A 14,134-nucleotide genomic window follows, 5' to 3' on the forward strand; every position below is an offset into this window, starting at 1 on the left:
TATAGTTGGAAGACATAAAAAATTCTTGAATTCATAAGTTACACTTATTTTAGATGATTTTTATTTATTTATTAAAGTGACACTTATTTTGGGACGCAGGAAGAATTAGATTAGACACTTTCAATTTAAATTTTGGAAAAACTTTTGTGCGAATTTTCAAATATCCATTATGAAAATAAATTAATCATTTAATATATATATATCATCTCATTTAATTATATAAATTTGCCTTTTTATCATGTGTTCACTTGCTCAATTGGAATAAATTATAGTTTGAGTGTCTAATGAAATTCTGGCAAAATTCCTTTAATTACTTTTTACTATCTTTATTTTTCCTTCTAATTTCTTTGACTTTAAATCACATTTTATAATTAAAACATAGAAAGTATTGTATCTGAATCATTATTTTTTATAATAAAAATACTTTTAGAATGTTTGGAATATCATTATAAAAAAAAGTTGACATGTTTTACATTTTGTTGTATTGCTTATGTCTATGTTGAATCTTGTCCACATATGAGATTTACTTCAGCCAATCGTTAGAGTGAAATTGATTAGTAGATTAAATTCATATTTTCAAGAAATTAAAAACAACTTAGAAATTTGAATCTAAATTATGATACTGCAACCACAAGTTTTATCATTTTAAAATTTGATCGCGATCAGTGAACCCTCTCTTGAATTTTTTTTAAAAATACTTTTATCACATTATCTTCATAGGGTAGAGGATCCATCGTTGTCTTGATTGTGCTATTGAAAACTATGGAAAAGTCAGAATAGAAGAGTCACTCATCTTGTAGTACGAACTTATTATTTAGATGCTTTCAGCAATTATCTGCTTCGCGTTTAGCTACTCAATATTTATCGTAGGCATGATAATTAATACACTAGAGTTGCATAGGGAAAGATCCTCTAAATACTCTAACGCACACACCAAATATGAACTGAATCATCTCACGATATTCTAAATTCAGCTCATGTACCGCTTTTTAATTATGTAACACATTATAATAATAATAGTGTAAATGCTGATGTCATGACCCAAAATGGGCCATGAATGACACCCAGACTTAACCTCCTGGGTGGGAGAACCAACGATACAAACCCCAACTAATAACAATAACGCGGAAGCTCAAATAAATACGTTTTCCCCAAAATTTAAAAGTCATCACATGAAGGACATCTAAATTCTAAAACTAAGTCTCGAATTATCAAACACCAAATAAATAACATAACGTATTCGAAAACTAAGGACACCATGCCATGACAAGAGATCCGATCGCCAGCTAGAAGGATAGCTCACCCTGAAATCTTATGAACTGGAGACTGACTAGAACTGAGGTCGAGTCGAAGTCGGTGGAACACTCGCTGCACCCCACAAAATAAAACAAGAAAAGATACAAGTAGGGGTCAGTAAAGGATAACATGTACTGAGTAGGTATCATCGGCCGACTCAAAATAGGAATCAATATGCAATAAGTAATAGCGGAAAATCAACCGTAACACTTAACAGGTGGCAACCAACAAGATCAAGATCAAGTGACAACACAATGAACAATTTCATAACCAATCAACAATATTAAGATCACACATGAGGACTCAAGCCTCCATATCACACCCTTTTGGAAAATAAGTTATTGGAGATTGAGTAGTATTAAGTCATTTTAATTTATTTTCCTTTAATATTACCGTGCCGGAACGTGACACCCGATCCAAATATACCGTGTCGAAGCGTGACACCCGATCCAAATATATCGTGTCGGAACGTGACACCCGATCCAAATATACCGTGTCGGAACGTGACACCCGATCCAAATATAATTAATTTATCATTCTTCATGATTACATTCCACTTCATTAACAATATTTCATCAAGCCTTCTTTATTCAAGGCACCATTTTTGATAGGGCAAGTTCAAGATTATGAATTTAATGGCCTCGGGATTTCAGACCAATCACAACAACATATCAACCATTCAAACCACAACAATTAAATGCGTAGTAAACTTCACACATTACTCAATGAATATCAATCACTATTAAGAGTCTATCTATGATATAGAATAAAAAACCATAACCTACCTCAACCGAAGAACCGAAGTAAAGCAAGTTAATCCACCAATGTCTTTCCCCTTCTTCAATGCCTCAGACCAATCTTAATCTATCAAATATATAATATTTATAAGTAAACTAATCCGTAAACACCAATATTATATATATATGTTTAACCTAGCCCCATTAACTCACTCAATTCTATAAACACGTTTCTAATCTTGATGTCACTTAACATGTCAACTCCCATATTTTATGAATTTCAAAACTAGGGTTAAACCTTAATTAAATTAAATAATCACTTTAAAACTTGAGCCTCTCGTAACGCTTCCGAATTATCAAAATATGTTCAAATATATAATCTTCATAAGAATACGAATCCAATGACACCCATATAGCTATATTTATTTTCGGATAAAAAATTAGGTCAAAAAGTCATTCTGAGTCATTGAAGTCAAATCTGAAATTTTCTTTCCGATTATGTTCACTCATGATAAAATAAATTCACATGTCAAATTTCAGCTAAAACGGATCGTTATTCGACCCCCAAATCAAGATTTTATGTGAAGAACCCTAGGGTCATATTTCCTTATTTTAGCATTATTTCTCCACCAATATACCCTAAAAATATGTTCATAATTGCATAAAAATTTAATGGAAAGTATGAGAATAATTATCTTGATGCTTTGGAATGAAAATCCTTATTTTTCTCTTCTTCTTTATTTTTCTTTTCCCTACATTCTGCGTCGCTGTTCTCTTCTCTTTTTCTTTTTTTTCAAACTAATTATGTATAAAAAAATTATAAACCCTATCCTTTTCCTTTAATAATTGGTATATAGTATTAATTAAATTAACACTTTAACCCATTAATTTAATTAGTTATTTAAATTCACCCGTCAACTAAATAATCATAGTTATTGAATAATCCAAAATACCCTTTAAAAATTTACGGGATCTAATGGGTTGTTACAGCTGAATTCTTGAAATTAAAAACACAATAAGACGTCCAAATTGGGATTGAGGGATGACTAACTTTGACTTTTTATTGGTAGAGTAATGTTAGAAATTTCTTGTGGTGTATATAATTCCAAAAAAACTCTAATTAATTAAACAATTGATTCAATCAAAAATTAATATAATAAAAAAACACTTATATTACTGTGGTGCTATTAAGATTAAGTAAAATTGTTTACGTTGCTTTCACCCTTTAATTTTTCCACTTTACTTTGTTTTGATTTGGAAGCCATCTGTCTTTTAATATTTTATTTTGATTTTGTTAGCTGCCAATTGCCGTGCCTAATTATGAACTTCTTTTTTCTCTTTGAATTCTTTTTTATAGTATTTTTGCAATAGTATGAATAATATAATATTAATAAAAATTGTGATTATTAAATAATTTCTTGTAAAATTAAAAAAAGTTCCATGTGATGTGATAGGCATGCGACACATGCCCGACCATCACATGGAAATACTTAAAATTTTCACGAAGAAGCTCGAGCAAGATAGTTGGCTTAGTGCTCATGACAGATATATTACTAAAGATGTAATACAGTGAATGAAGTTGTTTCTTCCTTAATCAGAAGTCTTGAGTATGGAAAAATCTTTGATAAGGAGCTTTTTCTATCTGAATAGGATACTACGTGACACGAATTCGAAATAATCGGACTCAAATACTGAACATTAAGTAAAAAATACTGCAATAAAATATATGGCATACTTAATTATTATTTTTTATAACTTAAACATATCCAATAGAAATTCGACAAAAGAAGTGAATAAACAAAATTTGTACCCCATCTACGAAACTCTCTTTCTCCAAAAAGTATTTTAGTATTGCTTATATTATGTGTTCCCTCCGGTGATTGGTATCTGTATTATATTTTATTAATTTAAATTTATAATAGAAAATATTATTTATAAATATTAAGAAAAATTCTTAATAAAAATATGAGATTTGGAACAAATCTACTAGTTGCCCCCTAACTTCTATGGTGGATCAACTAGTTAGCATTTCGATTACATGTCCAACTGAATTCAATAGCTTTAGTTACAATATCTTGTATTTATATTTAAAATCTATTGAACTTATTAATTTCCAATCCAAATACTTATAAAGGCTAGAAATCGTGAGTTCATAAAATTTAAATTTTAATTTCTTCTTTAAATATTCAAATGTTGAAGTTTCACGAGTGAGAGGACTCCACTTTTCAACATTCCTCCTCCCACGAGCAGAACACTATAGATGCAATATTAATATAGTCATATCAAAGATAGGTGAAATATATATAATACAAACAAATCAAAACCTAAAAAAGAAGAAGCAATAAGACAAATTTATATCTCCATTAACTTAGTGGAATTGCTGTCCAATCATATAACACATGCCTCTTAGTCACAAGGAAATTATAATCAACTAGTTAGTACAACCTTTGTAGACATGTGTCAAAAGAATGGTGCACAAAGTTTATACTTTTATTCAAATGGATATACTATGAGATTAGGCATATATATGCATACTCAATGGCAAAAACACTACCAATTTATAAATTTATATTTAATTTTATCTTTTTTAGCTTATGGTCTAATGAAAATAGACTTTTTATCTTCATAAAATAAGAATAAAGATGTATATACATTATCTTTCTGCTTACGAAATTATATTGAATATATTATTATTGTAATCTTTCTTATAAAATCAAGATATTCAGTTATATATATATATAAGAAATTTTAAAAAATTATTTTTTTGATTTAATTTATAAGTGATTATAAGACATCATTTTATCTTTGTATACTATGTGGAAAGTAGTGTACTAAAGTTGTAATTTTTTGTTGTTTACATATAAACCATCAATAACCACATAAATATACTAAATTAATATAGATGTTGACCCTATTTACATTTTATAATTAGTCTTTTGAGTGGCCACAAAAAATATAGTACTAGTAAATAATATAGATGTTGAACTTTTAAATTTGTTGTCTTTTGAGTGGATGGCCGGTAATTGAAAGGAGGAAAATCAAGAAGAATAATGGAGGGCCTTTGGGATTATGAAAATGTACAAGTGCAATTAATAGCGGAGCCAGAAATTTGATGAACGATGTATAAATTTCTTTTTAATTTTATTAAAGATATACAAAATTAAATATATAAACATTTAATAATAAATGAAGTGCATATTTTATCATGATATTCATATTAGTTGGTTATTAGTATATGATAGTGGACTTAAAGACTGATTTGAATTGATAGTTACTGCTAAACATAAAATAAAATTTAAAAACTATTTTTCTCTTGATATCCTAGAGTAAGACAAATAAAAAAAATTAGTATAATAAAACAGTAATAATCAAGGAGCTCCATCTCAAATTATATTTCAAGATCCAAGGAAATTTTTTACCAAAAGCATATTATATAATTTACGATAAAAAATAAAAATATGATTTTTGACTAAAATCATACTATATTTTATCCCATTTTATATGATGTATTTGACTCTGCATACACATAATTTAAGATTTTTTTTTTTGATTCAAAATAAGTAATAAATTTTGTATATATATGAATCATCTCATTTATAAAGCTATAATTATGGGAAGGTTGAAGTTATTTTTTCCCTAAATATAAAAAAGTATGTTCTTTTGGAATAGATTGAAACGGAAAATGCATCACATATAATTCCATTAAGTGTCTCTCTCAATTGATCTTCAAGAAGATTGTTTTTTTATAAAAGAAAATAAAAATAAAAATATTTTTTTGGGTTATATAGTACTATATATATTATACAAATTAAACTTATTTTTTTATTTTAACTTTTTTCCTTGTGTAAATCCACTCTTAATTGTGGTCCCTTACTTTCTATTAGTGGAAACTCAAGAAGAGTTTCCTAAAAAAATGTCCTACCAAAAAAAAAACTCATATTTTTATAAGAAGAAAATAAGTTAGAAACTCTTTTATCTTATCATATAAATTAGAAAATATAGATTAAACAAGGATGCATGCATCTTCACATACACCACATCAACTCATAACTTACTGGTAAAAAATATTGAAATTACCTATAAATTTCGTTGCTAATTCATAGCTATTTTGCTCGTAGATAACGAAAATTTGTCGCTAAGTAGAATTAGCAATAGATTTTATTGCTTAGCTACAAAATTTGTCCGTCGCTAAACCAACATGGGTTAGTCTGCGATGGTTGAAATTTTACTGTTTAGCTACAAATTTTATCCAGCGGCTGTTGTTAAGGAAACACTCAAGGATCGAGTGACCCAACTTGATGGCAAGGTCGACCATTTGGACGTCACTAAACCAAAATTTGAAATGCTACTTTTCGGTAAATTTGAAATTAGATTTTATAGACAAACAAGAATTTCAAATCAAAATTTCAAATAGAGATAATGTTAGTGTACACTCTACCTTCCCAAACCCCACTCGTAGAATTACACTGAAAAATCATTCATCCCTAATCAAGTGCAATCCAACTTAAAGACAAAGTCACAAAAACTAGAGGCAAAATCATTAGCCAGAAATGATCAATTTATCAAAAACCTTTCTGACAATAACTAACAGTCAGAAATGCCTTGCAAACAAATGTTGGAAATGCAGAATTGTAAAGTCCACCAACCAGTCCTCTTCCAAAGAACAAAAAGGAGATAGATCCATCCATTCAACCAGCTATATTTCAATCGATAATCGAGAAATCAGCAAGCACGACTGTTCATAAACCGAGAGATCGAAGTACAACATTTCTGTTCCAGGTATGTACCATGAAATCTTTACTCGTTCGATGAATAAGTAAAACATTGTCTATTATGAATCATACATGATACAACAACAAATATTGATCTTGCTACAATAGTATTCGATATCCTGTAAGTAACCAACAATGAGGATATCTGTGCTAACACAAAACCGAGCCAAATGAATACAGAACCCGAGCTGGGAAACAACGATGAAATTTCAGGAGAGAAAAAAATGAATTCAATTAAAATATGACACATACAAACACGAAATAATATACTAAAGATCATAAAATACTTCATAATTCCTTCGTTACCTAATAGTACAAAACAGAGCTGCAATCCTCCAAGTGTGAGGACAGATGGATATTTCAGTGTACACCACGAACTATACTTCAATTTACATGATCACTCCTCTCGTGTTTCTTGCTTGCAAATCACATCCAGGTAAAAGCCAACTCACTCAATACCTGATCCCGGAGCTGATTTTCATCATTATCTACCCTCTTAACGTATTAGCGAATAGGGTGGTACTGTGTGATCCCTCGCTTTGGAGGCAACTTCCTCAAAATAAAAAGGACAAGGGAAGAAGGCAGTATCTCAACTAACTGCAAAGAGTTTAAAAAGTTTGCTTAGTCTCGAAACATATAGAAAGTATTACTCCATTTTTTATGCACTGTCTACCCCCAGAATGCTAAAGTAAAAAACACCATATCTAACTATATACTCATGATTTGAAATTTGGATCAAACCAAGGTTTAGATAGGATACAAACAAATGAAATCATAGGCTTGATACATAAACTAAGGTTGAGTATGCACATCTAGACACCTCAACTCGTCTCCACTGTGTTAGTTGAACACTCCAACTTACAAAATGATCATCTAGACACCTCCAAAATTTGTGTGTCACATCAAGGTGTCCACAAGATATAATGAGGACGAGATATGCATTTTCAAAGTTGGAGTGCTTACTTGCCAGATGAGGCCAAGTTTGAGTGCATGTTTATGTATTATGCCGAAATAATAACCAAGTTTAATTTCAGAACAAGATTCCCACTCCTTGTGTCTCAAATATTTCACCATAATCTTAAGATTGAATCCAATATTCAATTTAACAAAAATGTCAACAAGGAGAAAGAAACCTGAGTTCATGGCATAAGTAAGACACTCCCATCCCCAACTCAAATGACTAAATAGAAAAGGAGCCAAACAGAATTTTGGCGCATAAAACCGATTGTAAGATGCCACAAGCTGACATCCAATATAGTCATGATTTGGCAATTATTATATACGAAATAATGACTATTAGTACCTCTTTTTTAGTTATGGCACAAGGGACAATATGCATACCTAAAGAAGTAAAAGTTCAGTGATATGGAACTCACCAGGTAATATATCAAATTCAAAATCGGATGATCCAAAACATCAAGATCTGCAGCTTTATCAAATGCATTGAAGCACATCTGTAGCAAAGATAATCAGAGAGAAACTTACTATTACGCCATACAGAATAACCAAACAGGCTTCATGCCCTTTAGAAAGAAAGTTAATGCATCAGCTAGGACTTTTTTTTTTGAAAAAAAGAAGTGTCGGGGCCAGCTTGCACGCATCTCAACTAAGAGTAACTTATTGATTCAAGTAAAGTTTTAGAGGAAAAAAAACCATCTAAAGCAAAACATAGATATCATTCACACAATACAAACATGGGCCAGTTATGGCTCTCTGACATAGTAATATGTCAGCTAAAAATTGGCAAGTTCACAAGAAATATGGACTTACCATGACACATCTAATGAGGAAGCATGTAAAACATATTGTCGTGACATAGCCAACCTGCAGAAGCCAAAATGCCAGAGAAGTCAAAAGACCTAATAAGAAGAAACAATCCAAAATGAAAAATAACAGGAAAGAAAAAGTACTAATAATGTACCTCCTGTAGCTTCTTGCGTCTCCCTTTGGATTCTACTGGAAACCGCTGTAACATAAGGAAAAGCCTGGAAGGAAGTGAAAGAACATCAAAGCCAAATAGTGAGGTGATGTTGAACGATGAATATGAATTGACATACAAGTTGCACGGATCTAATTATTCATACACAAGTTTAAACAAGGTAGCCAAGTGTGAATATAACAAAGGTCAATCCACAAACTAAACAATCATATGTTATAGGCAGTACTGTAAGCACTTTTTTGGCAGTATCTTAATATTTTAATTACTACTTTTATTTTTAAACAGCTTGTTCAACAATACTATGCAGCTGTCTACAACAGTACCAATGAACTAAGATCATGTTTGAGAGGAAATTGAACTTTCAATAGGCAGGGCGATAAAAGGGTACATGAACTTTCACTATAAGTAAGTGTAATTGAAGATATTTTACTTATTAAAATGTTTTGACATCATCACTGTCGTGATATTGTTGGCATTCGTTCAATCTAACACCTGCCAATTTCTTTCCTATATGTTAGGAACTTCACTCTAGAGTACTCTTTAGAGATGAGGGAAGACTTCAATGGGGAATCTTCCACTTTTCAGCTAGGAGGATAAAGATAATCAATATAGCAGATGTTGAACGCGACAATGGCAATGCGAAGGTTAATGGTAGGCATTGTCAAACTAGTCGGTCAAGAACGGATGCTTCCTCCACTCATATCTCCTCCTAAAGAGCTCTCCAGTCATTTCTCGAAGGTTCCAACTTTCAATCTTTTGCTCCTCTCTTCTCTAATTCACCATATTAGGGGATGCTTTCTTTCATTTTTCTCTCCCCACCCCCCTTCTTTTCCCTCCCTCCTTCTTTGTCTTCCTCTTTACTTTTGTCCTCTTTGTCAATGTGTGCTCTTTGTATCAAAACTAATGAAGTGCGGGTCACTGAAAGTAACTGAAGATCCGCATAACATAAATACAAGATACTTAACTTCAGAAAAATGTAAAGATTAGGGCTCAACCGGATTCATCTCTTTAAGGTTTAGATCTGTGGATATACAGCCTAGGAAGAAGATCACCTTTTAGTCCAAAAACTTTGGCTTTTGATCAAAGCAAACAACAATCGACAACATAACCAACTCTAGCTTCTAAAGAAGTGTTAAGAATAGCCACGAATCAGAAGATAAAGCATCCTTTATACGAACGATAGAAACAAGTGCTAAGCTTTATGCTTGTGTGATTGGTTTATAACCATTCTGTATGCCATTCAACAAATGTACATTTGGTAATTACTGTCAGTGACAAAGCGACTGATAATAAAAATCAGATTTTACCTTCCACCATAAAGGAGAAACCCCAATGCTGCAAACAGGGATACACCTGCAAGTACATTGTGTTAGCACTTTCCAACAGATCCATGCCATGGAAAACACTTAAAATAAGTTAAATCTGAAACAAGAACCTGCAAAGAACATCTTGGATAAGATGAGGAGCACTCGAATAGGTTTCCACCATATTATCAGCCATAATATAATCTGCAAGATATATTAGAAACAAAGAAAGTCAGCAATGAACTAAAAGAGTTAACCCTTGTCTCACATGTTTCATGCAACAGTTCCACGAGAAAACATAAACCTTTGTATGCCTAACTGTGACAGAGGGGGTCTCATCAAACAAAATGTAGTCTTGATAAAGAATCTCCCAATGACAGAAAACATATTTTCTCAATGACACTTCATTTGATATACCCCTAAGATTTATGAGTGGTCTCGACATTTTGCGAAATACTAGGCACTGTGCTCTCATTTCTGCTAATAGAATACCCTTAAGAAGGGAAAATTTTAGTAATTAATGATGCCCAAGTGGAGGGTATCCTTTTTTTTTGGGAGGTGGAGAGGATGGCCAGGGCATTGCGTGAACTACCCCATGAACGGCATGTTGAATGTTGAGAAAAAACCCAATCAGATGAAACTTGTTTCCATTTTTAGAAATATATTGATGTCCAAACTCCCAGACCAGAGTTTATTTCTAGCAAGCACCAAACAAATTGATGCTCTTAGACCATCACCAACCCATCTCTATTTTACTCTCTATTCTCTATATTTAGAGAGTAAATAGAGAATAGGCACTCCAACCACACTCTAAAAAGCTCTCTATTCTCTATTTATAGAGAGGTGAATAGTAGTTCTCCAAATTCATCCTCTTTATTTCACTTTTTGATTATATTAATATTGTTTATATTATATAATATTTGCAATTAACATATTATAAATCATATAAGACCATTAATTAAGTCTTTAATATTCGTAATTATTTTCTAAGGTAATATAACATCTAAAAATATATTATTGATAAGTATACTACTTCCATCCTGAATTAACAATTTTTCAACTTTTTTTAAATTTTTTTTTGTCACTTTTGAATATGTAATTTAAAATTATAATTATTTTTCCATATGAAGAATGCACAAATTTAAATGATAATATAGGCTGATTATTTAGAAAAACAACAACAACATACCCAGTGAAATCCCACAAGTGGGATCTGGGGAGGGTAAAGTGTACGCAGACCTTACCACTACCTCAAAGAGGTAGAGAGGTTGTTTCCGAAAGACAATAAAATGATTATTTAGAAAAAGAAGAAAGGAATTTATATTATGAAATTAGAAAATAAAAATGAAATAAAATAATAATATAATATTGAGAAGAGAGAAGAAGATTCTTTTTTAGAGAGTAAAATAGAGAATTGGGTTGGAGTTGGTCGTCTCCAAATATAGAGAACTCCAAATATAGAAGTTCTCTATATTTGGAGAGTAAAAGAGAGAATGGGTTGGAGATGCCCTTACAAGAAATTACTACCATATATAATACTCCCTCCGTTTCAATTTGTTTATCTAGTTTTGACTTGACATGAAGTTTAAAAAAGTAAAGAAGACTTTTGAATCTTGTGCGCTTAAACTAAAGATATGTAGAATGTACCAAAATGTCTTTTAATCTTGTGTTCTTAGACATATCATGTGGAAAGTTAGAATTAAAGAGTTACCACAAAAAGAAAGAGGCATTCTTTTTGAACCGAACTAAAAAGGAAAGCAAGACAAACAAATTGTTATGGAAGGAGTTCATATAAGTTTGCATAACTGTCACATATATACCTGAATAGCATAAACAACTCCGTTAATTGTGAAGAAACTAGGTCTAAGCCCATCCGTGGATACAGCACGTGCCTGTCATAGGAAAAAATAGATACGTTAATTTCGAGAAGATATATATCTACACTAAACTGAAACAGAGACCACAAGAACCTGGTAGTATATCTCAGCCCAGAATAATACTAGCAGAGCATAAGTTGTGAAGAATGTAAGACTTGGCATATCAAGCAAAATATGTTGGACAATCTGCAAAAATGTAGCATACACGTTACGAATTAAAGGAGTGTAAAGACAAAAACATCCACCAGACGTCAAGTTAGTCCATTGCCTAACCTCCGGGTGCAACTTCTGAACATCCCGACGAAATGTAAAAACCAGCGAGCGAACTGCCAAAGAACATGAAGACACAGTTAAATAACAAAGCCAACACGTCAAAACAATGTGGAGTGTACAGGACCAATCATTTGAGAAGCATGTGTAATGAAAGTCCCCATCAGGATGTTCAGAAAAGAAAATTAGAAGTAAAGAAAGGAAAGATACCAACCTCCATTCACAAAAAAATTGAGAAAGTGGAAGACTTTTTGAGTGGTCCAACCATATTCGGGAACTCTCATTTGAATGCGAATTAATTGTACCTGGAATTGCCAAGTTGCAAAGTCAGAAACAAATTTCAGAGTCGCACATAAATTGAAGTATTGATGCCAGTGATAATAGTTTTCTAGAGCAATAACTGAATAACAATATGATCATCCGATGCGCAAGAACATGTCTTCGATGTGGAAATTTAAACAATTATACAAAAATCAATCAATGAGACACATACAAAACCAACGTGGCAAAGCTTCAAATTTCAAACTCCAAGCCATGTGCCCCTTTTTTTTGCATACATAAACCAATTAGTGGAAATTAGAAATAGTTTCAATTTTGCCAAAAATATACATGTTATAAGTGCAAATTTTCCCAGGTAACATATTATAGTTTTGCCATGACTAAATACCAGCTGAACCCCAACAACACCAACCCGCCATACCAAAAATAATAATAATAAACTTTCAGGAGGAAAAGGCGCAATCCTCTATAAGTTTTACCTAATTCAACAACTTCCCTTTTTAGTTTCAAATTTCAGTTTTAATAACTTTCAAGTTTCCATATAAAATCATATAAAGACTATTCCTATTTGATATAGCCATTCATGCAAGCATTTTATGTTTAAGAAGCAATTGCCTCTTGTACATATTATGCATTAATATACGATAACTATAGGCTACTCCCCTTTCACAAATTACTGTGTTTATCCGAGTGATCCACAAACGACAAAAATCTCTCTTTTTCCCATCCCTATCCAGATGAGCCGAAACTAAAGCTCTGTTGAGTAATAGTTCTAGTAAGCCTTGATGCAAACTCTATGAGCTATATATCCCTGTTTCAAGGACCATCAAAAACAAGTCTAAAATGCCTCAAATTCGAAAGTTCCACCTCGAAATCTTCCCTTGACTAAAAAAATCAAATTTTGATGCTCAGGACATTCAATTCAAACAAATAGACAAGCAAACACGAAACAAATTATCAGATTCTTCATACATCTCCAACACATATACATGGCGCGTGCGAGCTTACATTACCAATCAACGTAATACAATAAAAAAGAGTAACCCAGTACACTAAGCTCCCTCTATGCACGGGGTCAAGGGAAGAGCTGAAAAGCCTGTTTCCACAGATCGTACCTATAACCTCCTGTAGTCGTGACAATAACTTTACAAATTACGCGCCCAGACCTACTCTCTTTTAATTCACATGGGAGGATGCTTACCACCTAAGCAACCAACCTCTTATCCCAATCAACATAACAAATTATGGTAAAATAACATTCACAAAATTCAAAATTCAAAACGCTGAGACGTAAAGAGAGAGAGAGAATTTACAAAAGCAACGGCGGCGATAATGCCGTAGAGAATAGCGAGGAGATGAAATATACGATTTTGCCAAACAAGAGATCTGTTCACATCGTCCCACCAATTGATTGCATCATTCAGATGGTACACCACCACCGCCGCCGCCTTCTCCGACGGGCCTACAACCATCTCCGCCCGCCCCATCGCCGGAGATTCCAAAATCAAACCCACCAAATCCAAAATCCCCGAAATAAAAAAGGAAATCAAACTCCAAAATTGACAATTTCCTTTTTGGTATCGGAAATAATTTATTTATTTTTCGTTTTCTATTTTTGTTTTATTTAAATTTTGTCTCTTTTTTTTTTTTGAATGGCCGG

General features: G+C 32.1%; 1 protein-coding gene across 1 annotated transcript; it reads right to left on the bottom strand.

Moving 5' to 3' along the window:
• Window positions 1-6,844: 6,844 nt before the first annotated feature.
• On the bottom strand, window positions 6,845-14,134 carry LOC129887924 (tobamovirus multiplication protein 3). Its single transcript, XM_055963171.1, has 11 exons — window positions 13,788-14,134; window positions 12,410-12,500; window positions 12,199-12,251; window positions 12,019-12,111; window positions 11,869-11,940; window positions 10,180-10,252; window positions 10,052-10,097; window positions 8,727-8,790; window positions 8,576-8,629; window positions 8,182-8,259; window positions 6,845-7,402 (listed from the first exon to the last, which is right to left on the bottom strand). The coding sequence occupies exons 1-11, from the start codon at window positions 13,959-13,961 to the stop codon at window positions 7,310-7,312; spliced, it is 891 nt and encodes a 296-aa protein (XP_055819146.1). The 5' UTR covers window positions 13,962-14,134; the 3' UTR covers window positions 6,845-7,309.

This window comes from Solanum dulcamara, chromosome 4, assembly GCF_947179165.1.
Source record: "Solanum dulcamara chromosome 4, daSolDulc1.2, whole genome shotgun sequence".
Lineage (NCBI taxonomy): Eukaryota > Viridiplantae > Streptophyta > Magnoliopsida > Solanales > Solanaceae > Solanum > Solanum dulcamara.